This window comes from Cervus canadensis, chromosome 21 (genome assembly GCF_019320065.1).
Source record: "Cervus canadensis isolate Bull #8, Minnesota chromosome 21, ASM1932006v1, whole genome shotgun sequence".
NCBI classification, from domain to species: domain Eukaryota; kingdom Metazoa; phylum Chordata; class Mammalia; order Artiodactyla; family Cervidae; genus Cervus; species Cervus canadensis.
In genome coordinates, this window is record NC_057406.1 from 19,109,450 (window position 1) to 19,129,045 (window position 19,596).

The 19,596-nt window shown below is 38.9% G+C and overlaps 1 protein-coding gene across 3 annotated transcripts; it reads right to left on the reverse strand.

The window, feature by feature from the left end:
• Window positions 1-687: 687 nt before the first annotated feature.
• Window positions 688-17,314, reverse strand: LOC122423221 (C-type lectin domain family 2 member D11-like). Of its 3 annotated transcripts, none has more exons than XM_043439991.1 (5): window positions 16,870-17,314; window positions 8,087-8,206; window positions 5,350-5,474; window positions 4,653-4,759; window positions 688-3,179 (listed from the first exon to the last, which is right to left on the reverse strand). In XM_043439991.1, exons 1-5 carry the CDS (start codon window positions 16,973-16,975, stop codon window positions 3,059-3,061), a joined length of 579 nt encoding a protein of 192 aa, XP_043295926.1. In that variant the 5' UTR covers window positions 16,976-17,314; the 3' UTR covers window positions 688-3,058. The 3 variants fall into 3 exon arrangements, with proteins under 3 accessions (XP_043295926.1, XP_043295925.1, XP_043295927.1); XM_043439990.1 differs by having other exon boundaries at window positions 5,350-5,525; XM_043439992.1 differs by lacking the exon at window positions 8,087-8,206 and having other exon boundaries at window positions 5,350-5,525.
• Between the last annotated feature and the right edge of the window lie 2,282 nt (window positions 17,315-19,596).

The following is a 19,596-nucleotide window of genomic DNA, read 5'->3' on the forward strand; positions in this document are numbered from 1 at the left end:
GGGATGATCTGAGAGAACAGCATCAAAACATGCATATTATCAAGTGTAAAACAGAGCGCCAGTCCAGGTTTGATGCATGAGACAAGTGCTCGGGGCTGATGCACTGGGATGACTCAGAGGGATGGGATGGGGAGGGAGGTGGGAGGGGGGGTTCAGGATGGGGAACACATGTAAATCCATAGCTGATTCATGTCAATGTATGGCAAAAACCACTACAATATGGTAAAGTATTTAGCCTCCAACTAATAAAAATAAATGGAAAAAAATAAAAAATAAATTTATCATTGCTAAATCTTCCTATATATCAAAACATTTAGCATTATAATATTTCTTTGCTTAAATTCAGCTTTGTTTGATGTTAATATAGACAATCCAGCTTTAACTTATAGTATGTTTTCCTTTAAGCCCATGGTCACATGTGGAAACACACACATACACATATATAAGTATACAATAAGAATATACTTATGTGAATGAATATGGAGAGAAAGTGTAATATTTCATTTTAAATAAAACTTTGTACATAACAACAAAAAAGAACCAATTTGACAAACCAGTATGTTTTACTCATATGTTGTTCTCCTAATTTATGTTAATGAAACTAGCTTGTAAAAGAACACTAAGTCAGTTAGGGCACAGTTTGACTCAAACATCATTTGTAAGTTAATCACACCAAGTTTACCAATATAAATTTTACTGATTGCTTTATTTTACTTTCCAGATTTCTGTGAAAATTTATCTTTCTTTACGACAAAATTAGCAGAAACCAGGCAAACAGGGCAGCACCTCATAGTCAGGAAGACATTATATATTCACAGGGATGTTTAGAACATTCTGTACTTGAGACGCTGTACTAGTCTCTGAGGACACGGAAGTGAACTAGACATAATTCATTCATCTTACAAAACCTGAGGTAAAAGGGACTCTAAGACAAAAAGCATCAAATACATAATTTAAAGTATATAAAAGTATATATATTATATAATATAAATGTATAATATATATAAATAGATACAAAACTAAATATCTTCAAAATTAAATTAAATTACAAGGAGAAATTGATGACAAACATACAATATCGCTTATACATGGAATCTAAAAAAGGGTACAAATGAACTTATCTACAAAACTGAAATAGAGTCATAGATGTAGAAATCAAACTTAGAGTTACCAGGTGGTAAAGGGGTGTAAAGGGGTGTGGAGGGATAAATTGGGAGACTGAGACTGACAGACACACAGCACTCTCTGTAAAATAGATAATTGGTCAGGAATAATGCATTGCCCAGGGAAACTCTATACCGTGTTCATTCCTGTGGGGAAAGAATCTAAAAAAGCGTGCATACATTTACATGTCCAGCGGATTCACCCTGCTGCACACCTAAAATTAACACAATGTTCATTGGAATATGGTTGTAGATCAAAATTAAAAACAAAAAAAGAAGAAACTGGGAAGCACACCACTAAGATGGGAGAAATGGAAGCCCTGGGTTGGCCAAGAATGTTATTTGGATTTTCTATTCTGTAGGTTCTTATTCACTGGACAACCTGATACATAAAGACAGAAGACGCATTATAAATTGCTATTTAGTCCATTTCTGGACTCATTAGTACAATGCTGCTCATACTGTAAAAATCTAAAACATTCTGTTTCTAAACCTCAACCATACATAAACATTTGTGAGACTGAGTATCACATGGGTAATGAGAGGAGGCAATTCACTATTTTTGATTTAAATGGGGTGAAAGCAGGATTTTTAAAATCCAATAGTGTAAAATACAGATTGGTATTTGTTTATAGATATAATATTTACTTAGCACACTGTAATAATGGGGAATACATGTAAATCCATGGCTGATTCATGTCAATGTATGACAAAAACCACTAGAATATTGTAAAGTAATTAGCCTCCAACTAACAAAAAATAACGGGAAAAAAAAAGAAATAGAAAAAAATAAATAAAACAGAAACACTGAGAATTAAAGCATAAAAGGCACCTTTACAGTATTTCTAATGCCTTAAAATATGGAGTCTGAAATAAAGATTAGTCTTAGTAATTTTTGAAATTTTTTGGCTGCCCCAGATCTTAGTTGTAGCATGTGGGATCTTTGATATTCATTTCAGCTTGTAAAATCTAGTTTGTTTGCTTGCTTCTCCCTACCCCTGCCCCATTTTATGATTTCTTTCGTTTCCTACTTATTGTGGTAAATAGATAATTTATTGTTATTATTATTGGACTTCCACCATGGAAGTGCCTTGTCTTAGTAGCATTAAAATTTTCTCTCTATATATGTTTTCTTAATTTACTTAATTAATTATTAAGTTTTGGCTGCACTGGACCATGACTGCAGTGTGTGGATTTCTCATTGCGGTGACATCTCCTGCAGTGAGCACAGGTTCTAGGCATGGGGCTTCAGTAGTTGTAGCTCTCGGGCTCATAGTTGTGGCTCGTGGGCTCTAGAGAGCGGGCTCAGTAGTAGTGGCACAGGAGCCTCGCTGCTGTGTGGGGTACAGAATCTTCCTGGACCAGAGCTGGAACCTGTGTCTGCTGTATTGGCAGGCAGATTGTTATCCACTGTGCCACCAGGAAAGTCCAAAAAAAGTGACCATGTACATGTGGAACAGACAGTCAGGGAATTTTGAATGTGTTAACCAATTGTAATATTTCTCATTGGTTATTAAAATAATTGTGCATGGTTTTAGCTATCATAGTCATTATTGTGGTCCCATGTGTGCAAATAAAATGCTGTTTGTATGGAAAAAAGGGAATTCTTTCATATTTATGGGTTCAAGACATAAATATCAACTCATATTATTTAACACCTACTTAATTTAGAATCTCTTCCAAATTTCTATCTCATGCAAGTATAGCTTGCTTCTGTGGGGTTACCAAACACTATCAATAAATATTCCTGATATTTTTGGCAGAGCAAGCAATAGGGCAACTGTTTGTAATGTATATATAAACATTTATAATAAAATTTTATAAAACATTTATAAAACAATTTTTAATGCATTTCTTAGGGATGGTGTGTGATCCCTAAAAAGGACTTGAAGAATTTAAGGACATGGAGATGTTATTTGTTTGCTGCAAATCCATTTTCTTTCTGTATAACTTCTGGCACTGCTAACTCCAAGGTCATTCAGGTAGCCACGTTCCCCATCTCCTGTCATGCCGAACCTAAAACCAAACACGAAAATATTAAAAAAGCATAGCCTGGACATCTCCATTCATTCCTCCTCTATAACCTTCAGTACCCCCGACTCCAGGTATTTTTAATGTGGACAAGAGAAAAATGAAAATCTGTTGTTCATAAGGCTTCTGAGTAAATATAGATGATTTCTGTATTCAGTTCCTTTTATATTCTCAAAGTTCCGGCTGGAATATTGGAAGATTATCATCATCCATCCCAAATTCAGTTATGTTGTTGACTAGGTATTTAACTAGGGCTCACTGTTGCAGCCAAGTGAACTGCTGCCATGGGTGGTGATAAAAGAAATGGTCACATATTGAAATATTGGTAAGTCATTCTGGTTATACATGACTTAACTTGAATTTTATGGTATAAAATAGTCTGTTTGTGTCATATTTAACATCCACTGTACATCTACTTTAATTATTAAACAAAAGGGCACACTGACCAGAAGTAAAGAATGTCCAAATTAAAAAGAAAATTTAAATGTCCCTCTTCTTGAGATACCAACACTGGTCCTCCTTCGATGGTAAGACTCCCTTCCCAGGTGAAAATGCCGTGTCGACCCACTGTGTACTTGCTGGTCTATTCTTTTTTTTTTTTACGCAAAACCTTGAAGGAATGTAACCCTGACTTGTTTAATGTTTTCAATTCTGACAAGACATAAGACAAGGCCAGAAACCCTGTTTCTCTGAAGCAGTTTCTCAGAGTCAATCTGGGAAGTGGGCTTCTGGGCTAGTCCTCAACTTAGCTCAGACAAAACTCTTTTCTATTCTTATTTTTGATCTTTTACTGATTATTTTAATTAGCGTTCAGGGAACATGATTTTCAGTGTTCTTCTGACCTGGTTCATACATGGGTGAAAATAAACATATGTGCTTACTAGCAAATTCTTAAACAGGCTTAGCTTTGATTGAGGGAAGTGATTGCCCCTTATATTCTCTAGGCTCCAAAGTAATGGTTACATTTAAAACATTCCCACTGAAGTGTTCACAACCCAAGATGTGTTACTAAGTTCCTTCCAGGGATAAATTATCACAGGAGGGATTCCCCCTGGTTCTCTGATGATCTTCCTTTTAGGAATGAATAGAGCAGCTGGCAGAGTGGACTGAGAGTCTGTGGATACTAATTCTTCAGTGGCTTTCCAAGACTGTAGGATCCCAGAGTACCTCAGCTGTTCTCTCTACATTCTAAATACGGATTTCAGCACAGTTTAAGTCAGTGGGTGAAAGCGGAAGAACTATGTCCAATGTCATCATCATGCTAAAGATTTCAACTAAAAACATGATATGTAAAGTTTTCCCAAGGCACAGATAGTAAACGGAAGAGCATACAAAGGATTTCTATTTTATACCTCACAGTACAGCAAACCTTCCATGATATTAAATTTACATTCCCATAAATACATCTCTCACCCATAACCACATATAAATAGAACAAAAGGCACTCTAGAAACTTACGACATATTATATGTAGAGTTGTCTGTCCACTTCCAAGCATGATGTGATGATTCTCTGCTAAGGCCAATCCAATGGTCAAAAGGGCCTTTGTATCTTTTGAGAAAGTTCTATTATAAAACACAGAAAGCAAAAACACATGTCTCCTTCATGTTACCCTTGAGTCCTCTTCCCCTCAGCCTTCTCTCCTTGGATGACAGCTGGTAAGACTGAGAAGCTTAGACACTGAAGGGAGAAGACTAGTCCCTAGTTCTCAGCTTAAGTCACTCAAGTGTCTCTGATCCTAAATTACATTAAAGTGATCACACATCTCAATTTGACTGGGAAAGTCCCAGGTTCTGCCTGTGGTGCCAACATAATACTGTCACTTCCAGCGTAATATTGTCACTTTCACTCCCCAAAATGTCCCACTTTGGGTGATAAATTGCATGATTACCAGACTTCTTTTTACAATGGGAGCAATATACCTAATTTGAAGGTTAACCATGAGGATTACATGAGAGAATGTGTCTAAATTGTCTCACAGGGTTCCAGGTAGAGAACATACCCAGGAAATATCAGGCACTAATATGCACTCTGAGCCCCCAAGCCTGCCTGGAATGGGATTCTTCCTCTTTTTTCAGCTGTCACCCTGTGCAGCCTACATCCTTATCAGGGGCTAAGTATTCAACAAAGAACATGATCCAAAAATATTTCTTACCAGCTCCTCCTCGGTTTCAAACTGAGCAAGAACAGCTTCACGTGAAGTACAAAATGTCTGACTGGCTGTCCAATTCTTTGAGTCTTCAGAAAAATTAAAACACTTACACCCAAATCCAATCCATCCTTTTGGGCAGAGGACATACAGAACGTGTGAGTCTGGCTTTCTGCTGCTCACTAGAAGTTGAACATAGTGAAGCATAACAAATAAATTTTCTCATCCCTTTTATTACTTTTCACTTACCATCCTGAGGTCTGTCTTTTTAACATATGCATGTCTTAATATATACATATATACATGTGTGTGCATGTATATGTAGGTACAGTATAACTAAATTCCAAAATGAGGGGTTTGAAGAAAAGCATGCCAAAGAACAACTAGACTCTTGTACTTTTATGGCCTTGGCTAACAGCATTTTGTTTTTCTCAAAACCTGAACAGGGGCTACTTTCTATAGGTAGACAGATTATTAGAAATATCTTCCAAGTCCAAACTCGTCTGTTTTTCCCAAAGAATAGTTTTTTTTTATATGTATGTTGGCACCATTCATTACATATAGATTTGTGGAACCAGTTCTCTGCTGCTCACTAAAAGTTGGACAGACACAGTGAACATAACAAATAAATGTTCTTATCCCTTTTACCTATTATGCCACTTACCATCCTGAGGTTGGTCTTTTCTTATTTTTTCGAATTATGTATGTATATACATATACACACACATGTATTCATATATGTAAGTACAGCAAAACTAAATTCCAAAATGAGGAGTTTGAAGAAAAACATGGCCAAATATAAACTAGACTCTTATACTTTATGGCTCTGCAAATAGCATTTTGTTTTTCTTAAAAGCTCTACAGGACCTACTTTCCATAGGCAGACAGATTATCAGAAACGTCTTCCATGTCCAATGCGTCTGTTTATCAGAATGCAGTTTTATTTCATATGTATTTTGGCACCATTCAGTACATAATTTCATATTATTTTGCTTCCAGAGTCACATTCTCAAGTGCTTGTCCATGTACTAAACACTATCTATGGATGCCACCCAACTCTGGGTTATATGCAGAATTGCTGAGCTGTAATGCACTTCCAACTAATATTTCTAATGCCTCTTGAAATGCTACCAGCTTTAACCACTTATAAAACACCAACTGCTACTCACTGTGTGGAAATGTGATTGTACTTTACTGCTTTCCGAAACAGCAGACTTTTCCGAGATCTATTTTCTCTTTTTGGTTTCTTGGAGAATGCAATATTGAGATCTGTGGTCACTTGCAGAGTGCAAGCTAGTGGTAGTTGATTTTCCTAAATGATTTTATTAGCTTGAGAGTTTGTCTTGGAAAGAATGTTCTGTGAAAACTAATATATGAATATATATATATATATATATATATATATATATATATATTTTATATGGTGACTTTTTACCTCTGAGGTCAGTCTTGAAGTACATATTGTATTTGATTGTTGCCTCCCAGAGTCATCACTAACAGTCTTATCTCAGGCACAAAAGCCATCAATCCACTGATCTTCGAGCAGAGAATCTGTGCATCTCACTTCCCAGGGGTCCATGGACACTAATGGTTTTAAGGAAATCAATTTCTGTAGCATTTAATTTCTGTAGTATTCTTTCCTAGCATCATACAGATTTCCCTTTCCCCACATCTTCCTTAATATCAGTCCTTCTCACTCCTGACATAAGTAAGGCAAACTCCTTACCTTTCCTAGATTTTACTATGATACATCTCTTAGGGGTATAAACCTTCCAGTAGACAAAACATGGCATAGTTCAACTATTGATTTTAGTACCAAAAATACAATGTAGTATTTCCAGTGTTTCTGGAAATGCTATTTTATATGTATTTCTGTTAAATATGTATAAAAATATTTGGGCCCTTGTGAGATGCTCTGAAACCAACCAGCAAGATATCAGAGTATAGGCTGTGGGAAGAATACATGCTTTTGCTTCCTAACCTCACTTTTTCCTCCCTTATCTAATATGACAGGAAATACTGTTGGTTCAACTTTCAAGATAGATTCTGACACCAGGTCCCACCTCCTCTGTTACCACCAGGGCCAAACCATGGTCCGCTCTGGTGTGGATTTCTATAAGTTTACCCTAGTAGATGTTCCCAAAGTCTAACTTTTCTTCCAACAGTCTGTTCTCGATATAACAGTCAAAATGGTTTTATTCTACAATGAAATTCAGATCATGGCATTCCTCTCCTACAATTTCCCTCTTCCTGATACCCCCCACTGCACTCAGATTAAAAGCCAAAGTCTTTACCTGACTCACTAGGCTGTGACCTCCCTGACCCCCAGCCCGTTACTCTTCCTCATTCTCACCTTGCTTCAACTGTAGAAGCCTCGGTGCTGTTCCCCAAACCTGCCAGGAGATTTCTCCTTTCATTCTACTTGTTCCTGCCATCTGGAATGCGTTCCCCACATGCCCAGCGGCTCCTTCATCTCCTTCAAGTTTGCTGAAAGTCATCTTCTCGAGGAGGCTTACCCTGGACCCTTATATTCATCTCAATCTGTTACTCTATATTATAATATCTGCATCTTCCTGCTATTAATAGAATAGGAGTTCCCTGGGACACGGAATTTTTTGTGTTTTGTTCACTGATATACCTCAAGCATTTCACACACCCTGGCACATAATGGAGCTCAATAAATATTTATTTACAATGTGAATGTGCAAAGAGCATGGTATGGCTTGGAGAACAGGTAACTCACCTGCCACACAAATGGAAAATAACACAACACTTAGAACTGTAAGCACAATGATGCAGCAGTAAAGCTTGGCAGATGTAACAGGAGACATACTTGCTAGGCATTTCTTTCGGAAATCTTTACCTGTAAATGGAAATGTCATAATCTCAATCTCATGGAAGCATTAGAAAGAAAAACTTAAATGTATCACAGAATCCACATGTAAAATCAGCTGTACCTCACCTCCCCTATTGCCAAACTCCCTCACCAAAGGTCCAAGTCCAGGAGAGATGGCCACGGCTGAAAAGTGACCCAGAGATAAGAGAAACAGTATTTTTCCCCTGGAGAGTCTTCCAGTTATTGTAAGAAGAGCTAATAAGAGAGTAAGAAACAGACAGACTAGAAACCAGGATGAAAACGAAACATACACACAATCCAAATTTACCTCCTTAAATAACAAATTTGGTTAAAAGTTCTAAGAGGCGCATTAGACAACTAATCAATATAATTCATCATATTAACAGAATGAGAGAAGAGAAAGGATATGACCATCGATACAGACATAAAAGAGAAGGAAATGGAAATCCACTCCAGTATTCTTGCCTAGAGAATCCCGTGGACAGAGGAGCATGGTGGGCTGCTTTCCATAGGGTCGCCCAGAGTTGGACATGACTGAAGTGATTTAGCATGGGTGCATGCATGCATAGATATAAAATGTGGAAAAATGTAAGAGTCATCCAAAATAAGAAAGCCCAACAAATTATGAACTGAACTTTCATTTTTCATAGAAATAGTACAGCTACCATGATACTTAATGGTGAAAAAGTGAATGCCTTCCTCTAAAGGTCAGGAACAAGGCAAGGATGTCTTTTCTTAACAATCCAATTGAATATTTTACTAGAGGTTCTATCAGTGCCAAAAATGCAAGAAAAATAAATAAAAGACATATAGAGATTAGAAAGAAGTGAAGGTGTTTCTAGATGTGGTATCCATTCACCTCCCAGTAGAAATATTAATTTGAAAATTATCTGCACGTGAATATACCTTCCCCAGAGCCAAGGATTCCAGGCACACCCACCCCTGCCTCACCCCAGCTCCTTGCACTGCAGCAATCCCAGCAGACAATGCAGCCTCAGACAGCATCCAGCCCGGGCTTCCTGTGGGCTCCTAGGAGCCAGGCTCCTGTCTCCCCGCTGCACCTGCCAATTCCAGCAGCTCCAGGTGGGCCTCCTGTGTCCCTTGGCTCCTGGTGAACTCCTGGGGTCCAGGCCCCCCAAACCCTGCCCTCAGGACTCAGCAGTCCAGCACAGACAGAGACCCTCTCCCTGTGGGAAAGGAGAGTAAAGCAGCGTTTGACTTCACTACAGATTCCAGGTCTACCTGCTCTAGCCTCACATCAGTCTGACTCCTGCAGCCCTGGGTGACAGCCTGCAGACTCACTAGCCGAGGCCCCCTCTCCCCAGTGCCTGCCGGCTCCAGGGAGCCAAGTGATTCCTGTGACATTAGGCTCCTGGAAGGCTCCTGGTAACCCAGGCCACCTTTCACCCTAGGGACTGTGGACTGGCATGCCCGTAGGCAGCTCCTATCACTCCTGCTGGCTCCCATGAATCAAGAAACCAACACAACCAGTCGTTGTTGTTTAGTTTCTAAACCTTGTCTGACTGCTGTGGGACCCCATGGACTGTAACCTGCCAGGCTCCTCTGTCTATAGGAGTTGGCTCCTATGTCCATGGGATTTCCCAAGCAAGAATTCTGGAATGGTTTTTCATTTCCTTCTCCAGGGGATCTTCCCAACCCAGGGATCAAACCTACATGTTCTGCTTGGCAGGGGGATTCTTTATACCCCTGAGCCACCTGGAAAGCTCCACCCAGTCACTAGGGACAAAAATACAGTGAGCTGCCACAAGATGTGTATCAGAGTGGCAAATAAAATAACAAATCTAAATGATGGTGAAGAAATGATACAAATGGAACTCTCATAAACTATTGAAAATACAACAGTATAGCTTTTGAAAACAGCTTGGCAGTGAGGTGAGGCAAACATAACCTCACCATATGCCCTAGCAATGCCATCTCTGGGTATCTATGCAAGAGGAATGGAAATACCCATTTACACACAAACCTATACTTGAACATTTATAATAACTTTATTTATTGTCACCAAAAACTGGCAACAATTCAAATATCCTTCAGCTGGGAAAAAGGTAAATAAAGACCACTTTTTACTAAGAAAAAAGAAAAACTTGATCCCATGCTCACAATTGCTCATTCATTATTTTGCTTTGGCTCAGTAAATTTTACTGAGCCTTTCTCCTCCCCAAAGACCAAGAGAACTCTGGATTGCCTGAAAATGTAAAAGGCACTAAAGAAAGCAGTGAGATACTTCCCAACTCATGTGTGATCATGACCTCACGTCCCCAGAACACTAGTGAGAAGTGTGACTTTGGAAATGCCACCTGCTCTTCCACCCAGCTCTCCCTTCCCCATGAAGTGTTCTGTTCCCCTTCTTGCCTTACTTAAAAATGAGAACATTTTTCAGAGAGTGTTTCCTATTGTGACAGTCCTTGTGAATAATGTCTCTCCTCATTTAGTCCACACTACTGATATACGCTACAATATAGATGAATTTCAAATGCATTTTGCTGGTGAAAAAAGCTTAACTCTGTAGGCATTCTTCAAGGGTAACAAAATAGAAAAGAAATCATTGGTTGCCAAATCATGAGGAGAGAGCAAAGGAATATTTACAGAGAGCATGTGTGTGGGTGGGGGGGATACCCTTATTGTGTTGTGGCCATATGATTATATGTATTTGTCAAAACTCATAGAAATGTACACCAAAAGGGGAATTTTTCTGAGCGTCAATTTCACTTTTTAAAAGTTCCTGCTAACTTTCTTTTAACTGCTACATTTCACTCATTTCACGTATATCTTATAGAATGTTCAGGAGCCTCAGTTTGAATGCTAGGCAGGGGGAAAACATATAGGATTGACGTCTTTAGATGCTATACAATGACATTTGAATTTTGGCTCCATATAAAACTTTCCACCTTCATTCTTTCTGATTCTGCATTAAAGCACAATTGTCTTAGAAATTCCGTATGTTATGACTTCTGAGAAATGGAAGATTTCCTGTCATAACAGTAAGCAAAGGATGCCACAGTAATCAGCAATCGCAGCCATCACAGAATGGTGAGCTGCTGAGCCCTGAGGGAACTCAGGAAGGGGAGAACTCCCTCCTTCTAGTAGCCCTCAGACTGCAGCCACTCCCTAAGCTGAGCCCTGAAGAAACTCAGAATATGAAAACACAGGATACTGGCCCCAGATAGTTGAGGTGCATATCAAAGGAATGATTTCAGTGAGACCAAACCCTTGCATCTTCCCATACATAGAAAAATTCTAAATTCCTTAACCTGGGATGTCTGGTTTTCTTTAATTTACAAAAAAAAAAAAAAAAAATCTTTTGATATTCAAAGGCTACATGCTCTTTGTTGCAAAGTTTCTATATTGCCTGGCTCCCTCCTCATCTCCTTGGAGCAGTTCTCTCAGGGTTATTTGAGATGCTATCTCCTTGGCTTAAGTTCTAAAAGTTCCCACCGAATAAAACATAACTCTTGTAAACAGGAAGGGTTAATTTTGACTCCATACAGCATCTGTTTCTGTGACTTTAACTCTCATTTCACTGCTTTTGTTATTAAAGGCATACATAATGGCCTGTCTCAAGGAGCTCTGCCTGCCCAACCTCCCCTGCCTCTTGGGCTAGGGTGCCTTTGTTTGGCTCACAAGGAGATAGCCTGACTCTGCTCATATGTAAAGGGCTATAACATCCCTCTTCTTTGTGTGGGAAATGAAACCCCTCCTCTGCTGCTTACCAGCCTGACTGAGAAATTCATATTTATAGGCCAGAACTGCAGAGAGTTCCAGCATCTTTGTTTTGATATCACAGGGTATATTTCATGTCACAGCACCCATGAAATGATGTAAAGAAGTGAAACTAACACATCCCTCTGCGTGAGGCTTGGTATTCTAAGAGATACCGACAAAAATCAGTTTTTTTCTTTTTATTTTGTTTCCTCTCCTCTCCCCATCTCTGATCCATAAAATAACCTGGCATCCAGACCCCGACATGATGGTTCTTTCAAGATGTTAGTCAGCCATCTTCTTGGTCAGCCAGCTCTCTGGGTAAAGTCATATTCCTTGCCTAAATACCTTGTCTCTCAGATTTATTAGCCTATTGTCAGGGGTGAGTAGAGTGAGCTAGGGCTTGGTAATACTCTCAACTTTTAGGTTGTGAATACTTTTTTAAGTTTACACTTCCACAATTTTTTTTCATTGTTAGAAGAGTAAGATGTGAATCTCCCCATACCTCTCTCCAATGAATCTTCTGTTTGCCCCTTACTAATATTCTAAAGGGGGGAGGTGTAAATAGGAGATTCATTGGAGAGAGATAAGGGGAGATTCACATCTTACTCTTCTAACAATGAAAAAAAAAAATTGCGGAAGTGTAAATATTCTAAAAGGGCTTCCCTTGTAGCTCAGTCAGTAAAGAATCTGCCTGCAGTGCAGGAGACCCAGGTTCGATCCCTGGGTTGGGAAGATCCTCTGGAGAAGGAAATGGCAACCCACTCCAGTATCCTTGCTTGGAAAATCTCATGGACAGAGGAGCCTGGTGGGCCGCAGTCCATGGCATCACAAACAGTCGGGCAGAACTGAGCAACTAACACTGACTTACTTATTAATATTCTAAAAGGGGCTTCCCTGGTAGCTCAGCTGGTAAAGAATGTGCCTGCAATGTAGGAGACCTGGGTTTGATCTCTGGGTTGGGAAGATCCCCTGGAGGAGGTCATGGTATTCTTGCCTGGAGAATCCCCGTCAATAGAGGAGCCTGGTGGGCTACAGTCCATGAGGTCGCAAAGAGGCAGACATGACTGAGTGACTAAGTACAGTATTTTAAAAGTCCTCCCCTTTTCTTCTCTTTATTTCTCTATATCTTCCTCCTAACACCCTCCCTTGTTTCATGTTTCATTTCTCTTTCTTGCTTACTTTCTTCCCTTCTGTTTTTTTGTATGGAAATAAAATTTGCCACCCCCAAAATGTTTCTTCGCATGTGGATTATTTCAATCTAAAAATTAGCAAGGCAACCAAAATCCAGGAATAATTTTTGATCTTCACCCTATCTGTCTAAAATAATTTAGATAGAGGGGCTGTTTAGAAGAGAGCTATCACCAGGAATATCTGCAAAGATTATGGGCCTGTGTGTGGTTGGGGAGACTGGTCAGGGCCTAGAGATCAGAGTCTATCGTGGCCCTAAAGATCTTTTTCTCTGCACAGCCCTGCAAACATTTATTCACCAAACTTTTGCTTTTCCATTTCCATTTCCTTCTCTCTGAAGTCCCAAACCACTACCCCCAACATCTTTTGTCTTTAGCTGAAGATGCTATTTAAGGTGAAGCTATTGGCCATTTTGGTGAGCTACTCAGTTTTCCTGGGTCTGTCTCATGTATACATATGATTCAACTTGAGATGTGGAATTTCTTGCCATATCAATAAACAAGGATGTCACAGTCATCAGCAGTTTTGACCCTCCAAATGTGAAATTCTGAGCCTTGAGTGTGCTTAGGAAGGAGAATGATGCTTGGTATCTGGCAGTCATTAAGCTGCAGTCACTCCCTGCTGTAAGCACTAAGGAAAAGTGCAGGAGACCAGCCCCAGACAGCTGAGGTGCATATCAAGGGAATGATTTCAGGGAGCACAGACTCTTGCATCTTCTAGTACAAAGAAATCACTTCATTCCTTAACTTGGGATATCTGGTGTTCTTTAAATCACAATAATGTTTTGATGTTCAGATTACCTGCCCCTTGTTCCAAACTTCTACATAACCTGACTCCCCCCCCACCCCCACTCCTCAGAGCAGTTTTTATGGGGTTACATGAGACATTATCTCCCAGGCTTGAAGCCCTAAGAATTCTCATCGAATAAAAGGTAACTCTCAACATTAAGTTGCATGTATTTTTTCAGTCTGCAAAGTTTTGTTTGATTTTTATTTGTTATCTGTCTCATGTCAATTTAATTCTTAAACCAGGAGAGCAGAGGGAAATGTCTTTCTCCCTTACACTCTCCTGTGGTGTGTCCTCTTCCTGTCTCCCTCTAAATTCATGTGGCTTTTAAATTACACTCTGAACACAATAACCTTCAAATGTCTAGTTTGAAAAATGGTGTTAGAAATTGTCTCACAGAAGAACAGAGAAGTGAATCATATTACAGTTCTACTGGTTTTAACTTTCGTTTCATGTACTAGAAAACTTAGTTAATTTACCGAAACAGTTTAAAATAAAAAAAAATAAATAAATTTTCATTTGGACTAGTCAAATAGCTTCAGCTACATAAGCACTTGGCATAAGTAATAAAATATTAATGTTCCTTAAGAACTTTATTTTTCATTAAACATGAACCCTGTGTCTCAGGAACTTCAATATCCTGTTGTCCCAGATACAAAATAAAATGTGGGGAGAGGTGATAAGGAAAGAAAATGAAGAAAATGCATATTTTAGCAGAAATTAGACGTTCAGTAAAAGGATTTATTTTTCTTGGACTAAAGTACAAACATGCAAGAACTACGTTCTTTTTTCTCATTAAACTTGCTATAACATAAAAATGCTAAAGGATTTGCTGGTAGATGGATTTAGCCTCCTACTCCTACCCTGAACCTCCACATCTGTTTTTCAGTTACAAAAGAAAAGCAAAAAGTAATATATGGGAAACTGCTGTAATGTAATGATTATTCTAGAAAGCAGGTTTGCTTAACCACAAAACCAAGCAGGCTTGTCTAGCAACAGAATCATGTGATAGAAGCACGAGACATGCCCCCAAACAATAAAACAGTGACACAATAAGACCCTAATCCTGTGCAATGAGCTCAGTAAGTTAATGATTCTTGTGATATGCACATTTAAAAAAAAAAAAAAATTTGTGGACCTAGCTTGACCATGTAGGGAAAGGAAACTCCCGATCAACCTGGAGGAGGAGCTGATGATGGAAGCATGACATGTACACAGGAAAGACAAAGGTCTTCTCCACCACCTACTTTTCCTTTGATTATAAAGCTGTAGCCCAGTAAGTTCTGCAGTGCAAGAGGACACTGCCCACCCACTTGAAAGCCTCACAAGTGTTCTATTCTAATAACTCACTTCTTATCTATCACCATGGCTTCCCTAGTGACTCAGATGGTCAAGAATCTGCCTGCAATATGGAAGATCTGGGTTCAATCCATGGCTTGGGGAGATCCCCTGGAGAAAAGATCGGCTACCTACTCCAGTATTCTGGTCTGCAGAATTCAATGGACAGAGGAGCCTGGCAGGCTACTGTCCATGGGATTGCAAAGAGTCAGACACAACTGAGTGACTTTCACTTTCACTTATTTATCACTTTATCTCTCACCAAATTCTTTCTGGGATCAAAGATAAAGAACTATGGTACCAGAGCTCTTTGGAGCCCCTGTAATGACACCAAACAGTTTCACCAATAGTCCTTGTTTTTGCAATTAAGTTTTTTTTTTTTTTGGTCAATAATTATTCATGGCTTTATTAAATAAAAGTCTCTTTAGAGAACAGTAAGAAATTAATTCTCAACTAACATCAGGGGAGAGTGACAGGAGGTTACAATTTTTTTTAATGCATTGATATTGATAATAACATTAACCAGATAGGTACTATATTTCAACAAATACTTTTAATAATCAATCACTATGTTACATTAATACTCTGATGCTCTCATTAAATCAAAATTGTTTAACTAAAATGGTTATATTAAAAGATACTCATATTTTAATATCACTACTGACAATGTCTGGTAAGATATTATAGAAACTACTTTGGTAATGTAATCTAAAAAGGATGATATAAAGCTTAGCCATTTAAGATGCACTATGATCAAAGGACCAGAGAATGAAAATAAGAGAAAGATATAATAACAGAAGCATACTATATATATATAAAACACTATGTATAAATAACAGAAGTACACTAGGCCCCATGAGAAAGAGAAAGAGACATAAAGAGGGAAAGAGACAGAGGGAAAGACAAAGAAAATTATTTGGACACATAAATGAGCCTCAATAGATTTTAGCTGAAACACTTTATGATATTACTAAAAATCATATTTACCCTTAATTCCAAAAGGAAATTTTGCAGGGAAATTTTGTGCCCAATGGAAAGAAAACATACATTTATATTTACTTAAAATTTTATTTTATCTTATTTATTTTACCTTATCTTAATATCTTATCTTATTTTATTTTATCTTATTCAAATTCTTTTCCTATTTAGTTTGTTACATCATATTGAACAGAGTACCCTGTGCTATATAGGAGGTATGGGCAACTTTTATTAGTATAAGTACTACAAAATTGTTGCTGTCTGTTTGCCATCACCTCTGGAATATGATCATCTATTATTTAACATCATAATGTGAGTTGTCAGAATGCAAGTTGCTAGTAACCTGGAGAAAATACGAAGACTAATTAAAAACAAAACCCAAAGACCATTTTTCTCTTAACCTCCTATAACATAATTCACTGTGCAGTAATATTTAAGTAACATATCCAAAAGCAGAATAACTAATATAACAATTACACACCTTCCCTCTCACCCACCTCTAGTCCCTCAAAACATCTCTCCTTCTATGGATGTTAACTGTGAAGTACTGATACTTCTGAAGCACAATTTCTACTCTGCTGTAGTGGTCAGTAGTATAAGAACTCCCTTCCCCAACTCCCATTTTGTTTTGTCAAAGTGTATCAATTTTACCTTACCAGATCTCCACGCCTCCTCATTCGCTCTACAGGTAGGGTCTGTCTCTAAGATTTTTAAAGACACCTCTGTTGTTGTCATGTTTCTGTCATGTTTCAGAAAAAGCATTTTTCAGTAGTTGAAAAGAAAAACTTTTCTCAGTAGTTGCAAAGCAGGAAATGGGAGTTGAAAGGAAACTCTGTTAATATATAATTTAAAAGAATCTAGCACCCTCCCAGTTCAGACTCCACCTCTCATTGCAAAATAGCCTCTTGATGAAAGTGAGAATGAAAAGGCTGACTTAAAACTCAACATTCAAAAGTCTAAGATTATGGTGTCCAGTCACATTACTTCATGGCAAATAGATGGGGAAACAACGGAAACAGTGGCAGACTTTATTTTCTTGGGCTCCAAAATCATTGCAGATGGTGATTGCAGCCATGAAATTAAAAGACACTTGCTCCTTGGAAGAAAAGTTATGACCAACCTAGACAGCATATTAAAAGGCAGAGACATTACTTTGCCAACAAAGGTCCATCTAATCAAAGCTATGGTTTTTCCATTGGTCATGTATGGATGTAAGAGTTTGACTATAAAGAAAGCTGGGCACCAAAGAACCGATACTTTTGAACTGTGGTGTTGGATAAGACTCCTGACAGTCCCTTGGACTGCAAGGAGATCAAATCAGTCAATCCTAAAGGAAATCAATCCTGAAAGTTTGTTGGAAGGACTGTTGCTAAAGCTGCAATACTTTTGGCCACCTGATATGACTCATTGGAACTGACTCATTGGAAAAAACCCTGATGATATGTCTTTTCAGAAGGCAAAAGGAGAAAGGGGTGCCAGAGGATAAGATGGTCAGATAGTATCACTGACTCAATGAACATGAATCTGAGTATACTCTGGAAGATAATGGAGGACAGAGGAGCCTGGTGTGCTACAATCCTCGAGGTTACAAAGAGTTGGACTCAACTTAGCAACTGAACAACATCGTGTCACTATGTCACTGGGTGCAGACCTTCCAAAAATATACAGGTTGTTGTTCAGTCACTCAGTCATGCCAACTCTTTGCGACCTCATGGACTGCAACACGCCAGGCTTCCCTGTCCTTCACCATCTCCTGGAGCTTGCTCAGACTTATGTCTATTGAGTCAGTGATGCCATCCAACCATCTCATCTTCTGTCATCCCCTTCTCCTCCTGCCTTCAATCTTTCCCAGCATCAAGGTCTTTTCCAATGACTCAACTCTTCACATCAGGTGGCCACGTTTAGAGTCATCTCTTGTGCTGTTGGAAATGAACATGAGGCAGGAGCTAAATGGACTCCGGGCTCTACAGCTGGACTTTGTCCCCTGTGGACAGATACCCCAAGACAAAGAGGAGGAGGAGCTAAGCCCTACCCAGATATGAGATAGTACTTTTCTCGTTCTCAAGGTCCAGAGGACTTTCCAATAATACACCCGCAGTAAGGCTCTTTGTAGATCAAAAAGGGTGTAATGTCAACCTGCCCATAGGCCTCTTCACTAGAACCCATCTTGGCTAAGAAATGTGGGTACACACATGGGAGGACACTGCTGCTGCTGCTGCTGCTAAGCCGCGTCAGTTGTGTCTGACTCTGTGCGACCCCATAGACGTCAGCCCACCACACGCCCCCGTCCCTGGGATTCTCCAGGAAAGAACACTGGAGTGGGTTGCCATTTCCTTCTCCAATGCATGAAAGTGAAAAGTGAACACTGATATATACCAAACATGAACTCAGAATCAGCTAAAGCAAGATGTTTGGCCAAAGGAAACCCAGAAGAAAATCTCATAAAAGTGATTCAAACTACCACAAGGACCTGATGCTCTGGGCTTGCCAGTGTGTGCCTATTCACAAGTACTTTTTTTCCCTCCTAATAAATGTTTCACTTTTTTCACTAGTTTTGGTTTTCCTGTGGAAATTCATTTTTCTGGAAATGAATCTTAATGGCCAGGATTCAGCACTTGGCCTGACTTCAATCTCTGGCCAGAAACCAAAGTCCTGTTTCAAGTCCCTGCAGGTTGGGGCCACCCAAGCTCAGACATGTCTTCACAAAAACCTTTGCCTTTCTCTGTTCAGGTGAAAACAACAACAACAACAACAACAAAAACAAAACCAAGGAGACCTTAGTGGTAGCACAGTTTCAAAATAAAAGAAACTTATGTCCCTGAATTTCCATGTGGAAGAAAGCTGCATTCTCACTAGATTCTCCTGTATTTCACAGCTACATGAGTGATAAATAAATGTACACTGTGCTATCAATGAAATTTAGGAGGTTATCTATTGCAGCAGCTATGTAACATATCTAGTTAGAGTGGCAGCCTCATTTTTTCCATATTTTTTGCATTACTAATCACTTCTTATCCAGTCACAAAATATCTGCAGACTGTTCACTACTATGGTAGGTGCTGAGAAACAAAAGCTTTGCAAATTCTGATGAAGAGGATGAAGCAGGCACCTGGGTCTTGTGTGGGAGAGGTCTGGATGGATTTTCCAGAATGGCTGAGGCAAGGTTAGTGTCTTCTCTGGTGTCTAGTCAAGAGAGGGACATTTTAAAAGATTACAGTTTATAGTACCACTGAAAATTTGACAGAGCTAAGAGCAATGATAAACTGAAATTATAATAGCGTGATCATTATAATGGAGTGCTCAGCATACGAAAATGGAGCTGGAAAGCGAGGGTCCGATTTCAGAATTCAAGAACTAGAACTTCTTTGTAAATTTGTATTGTA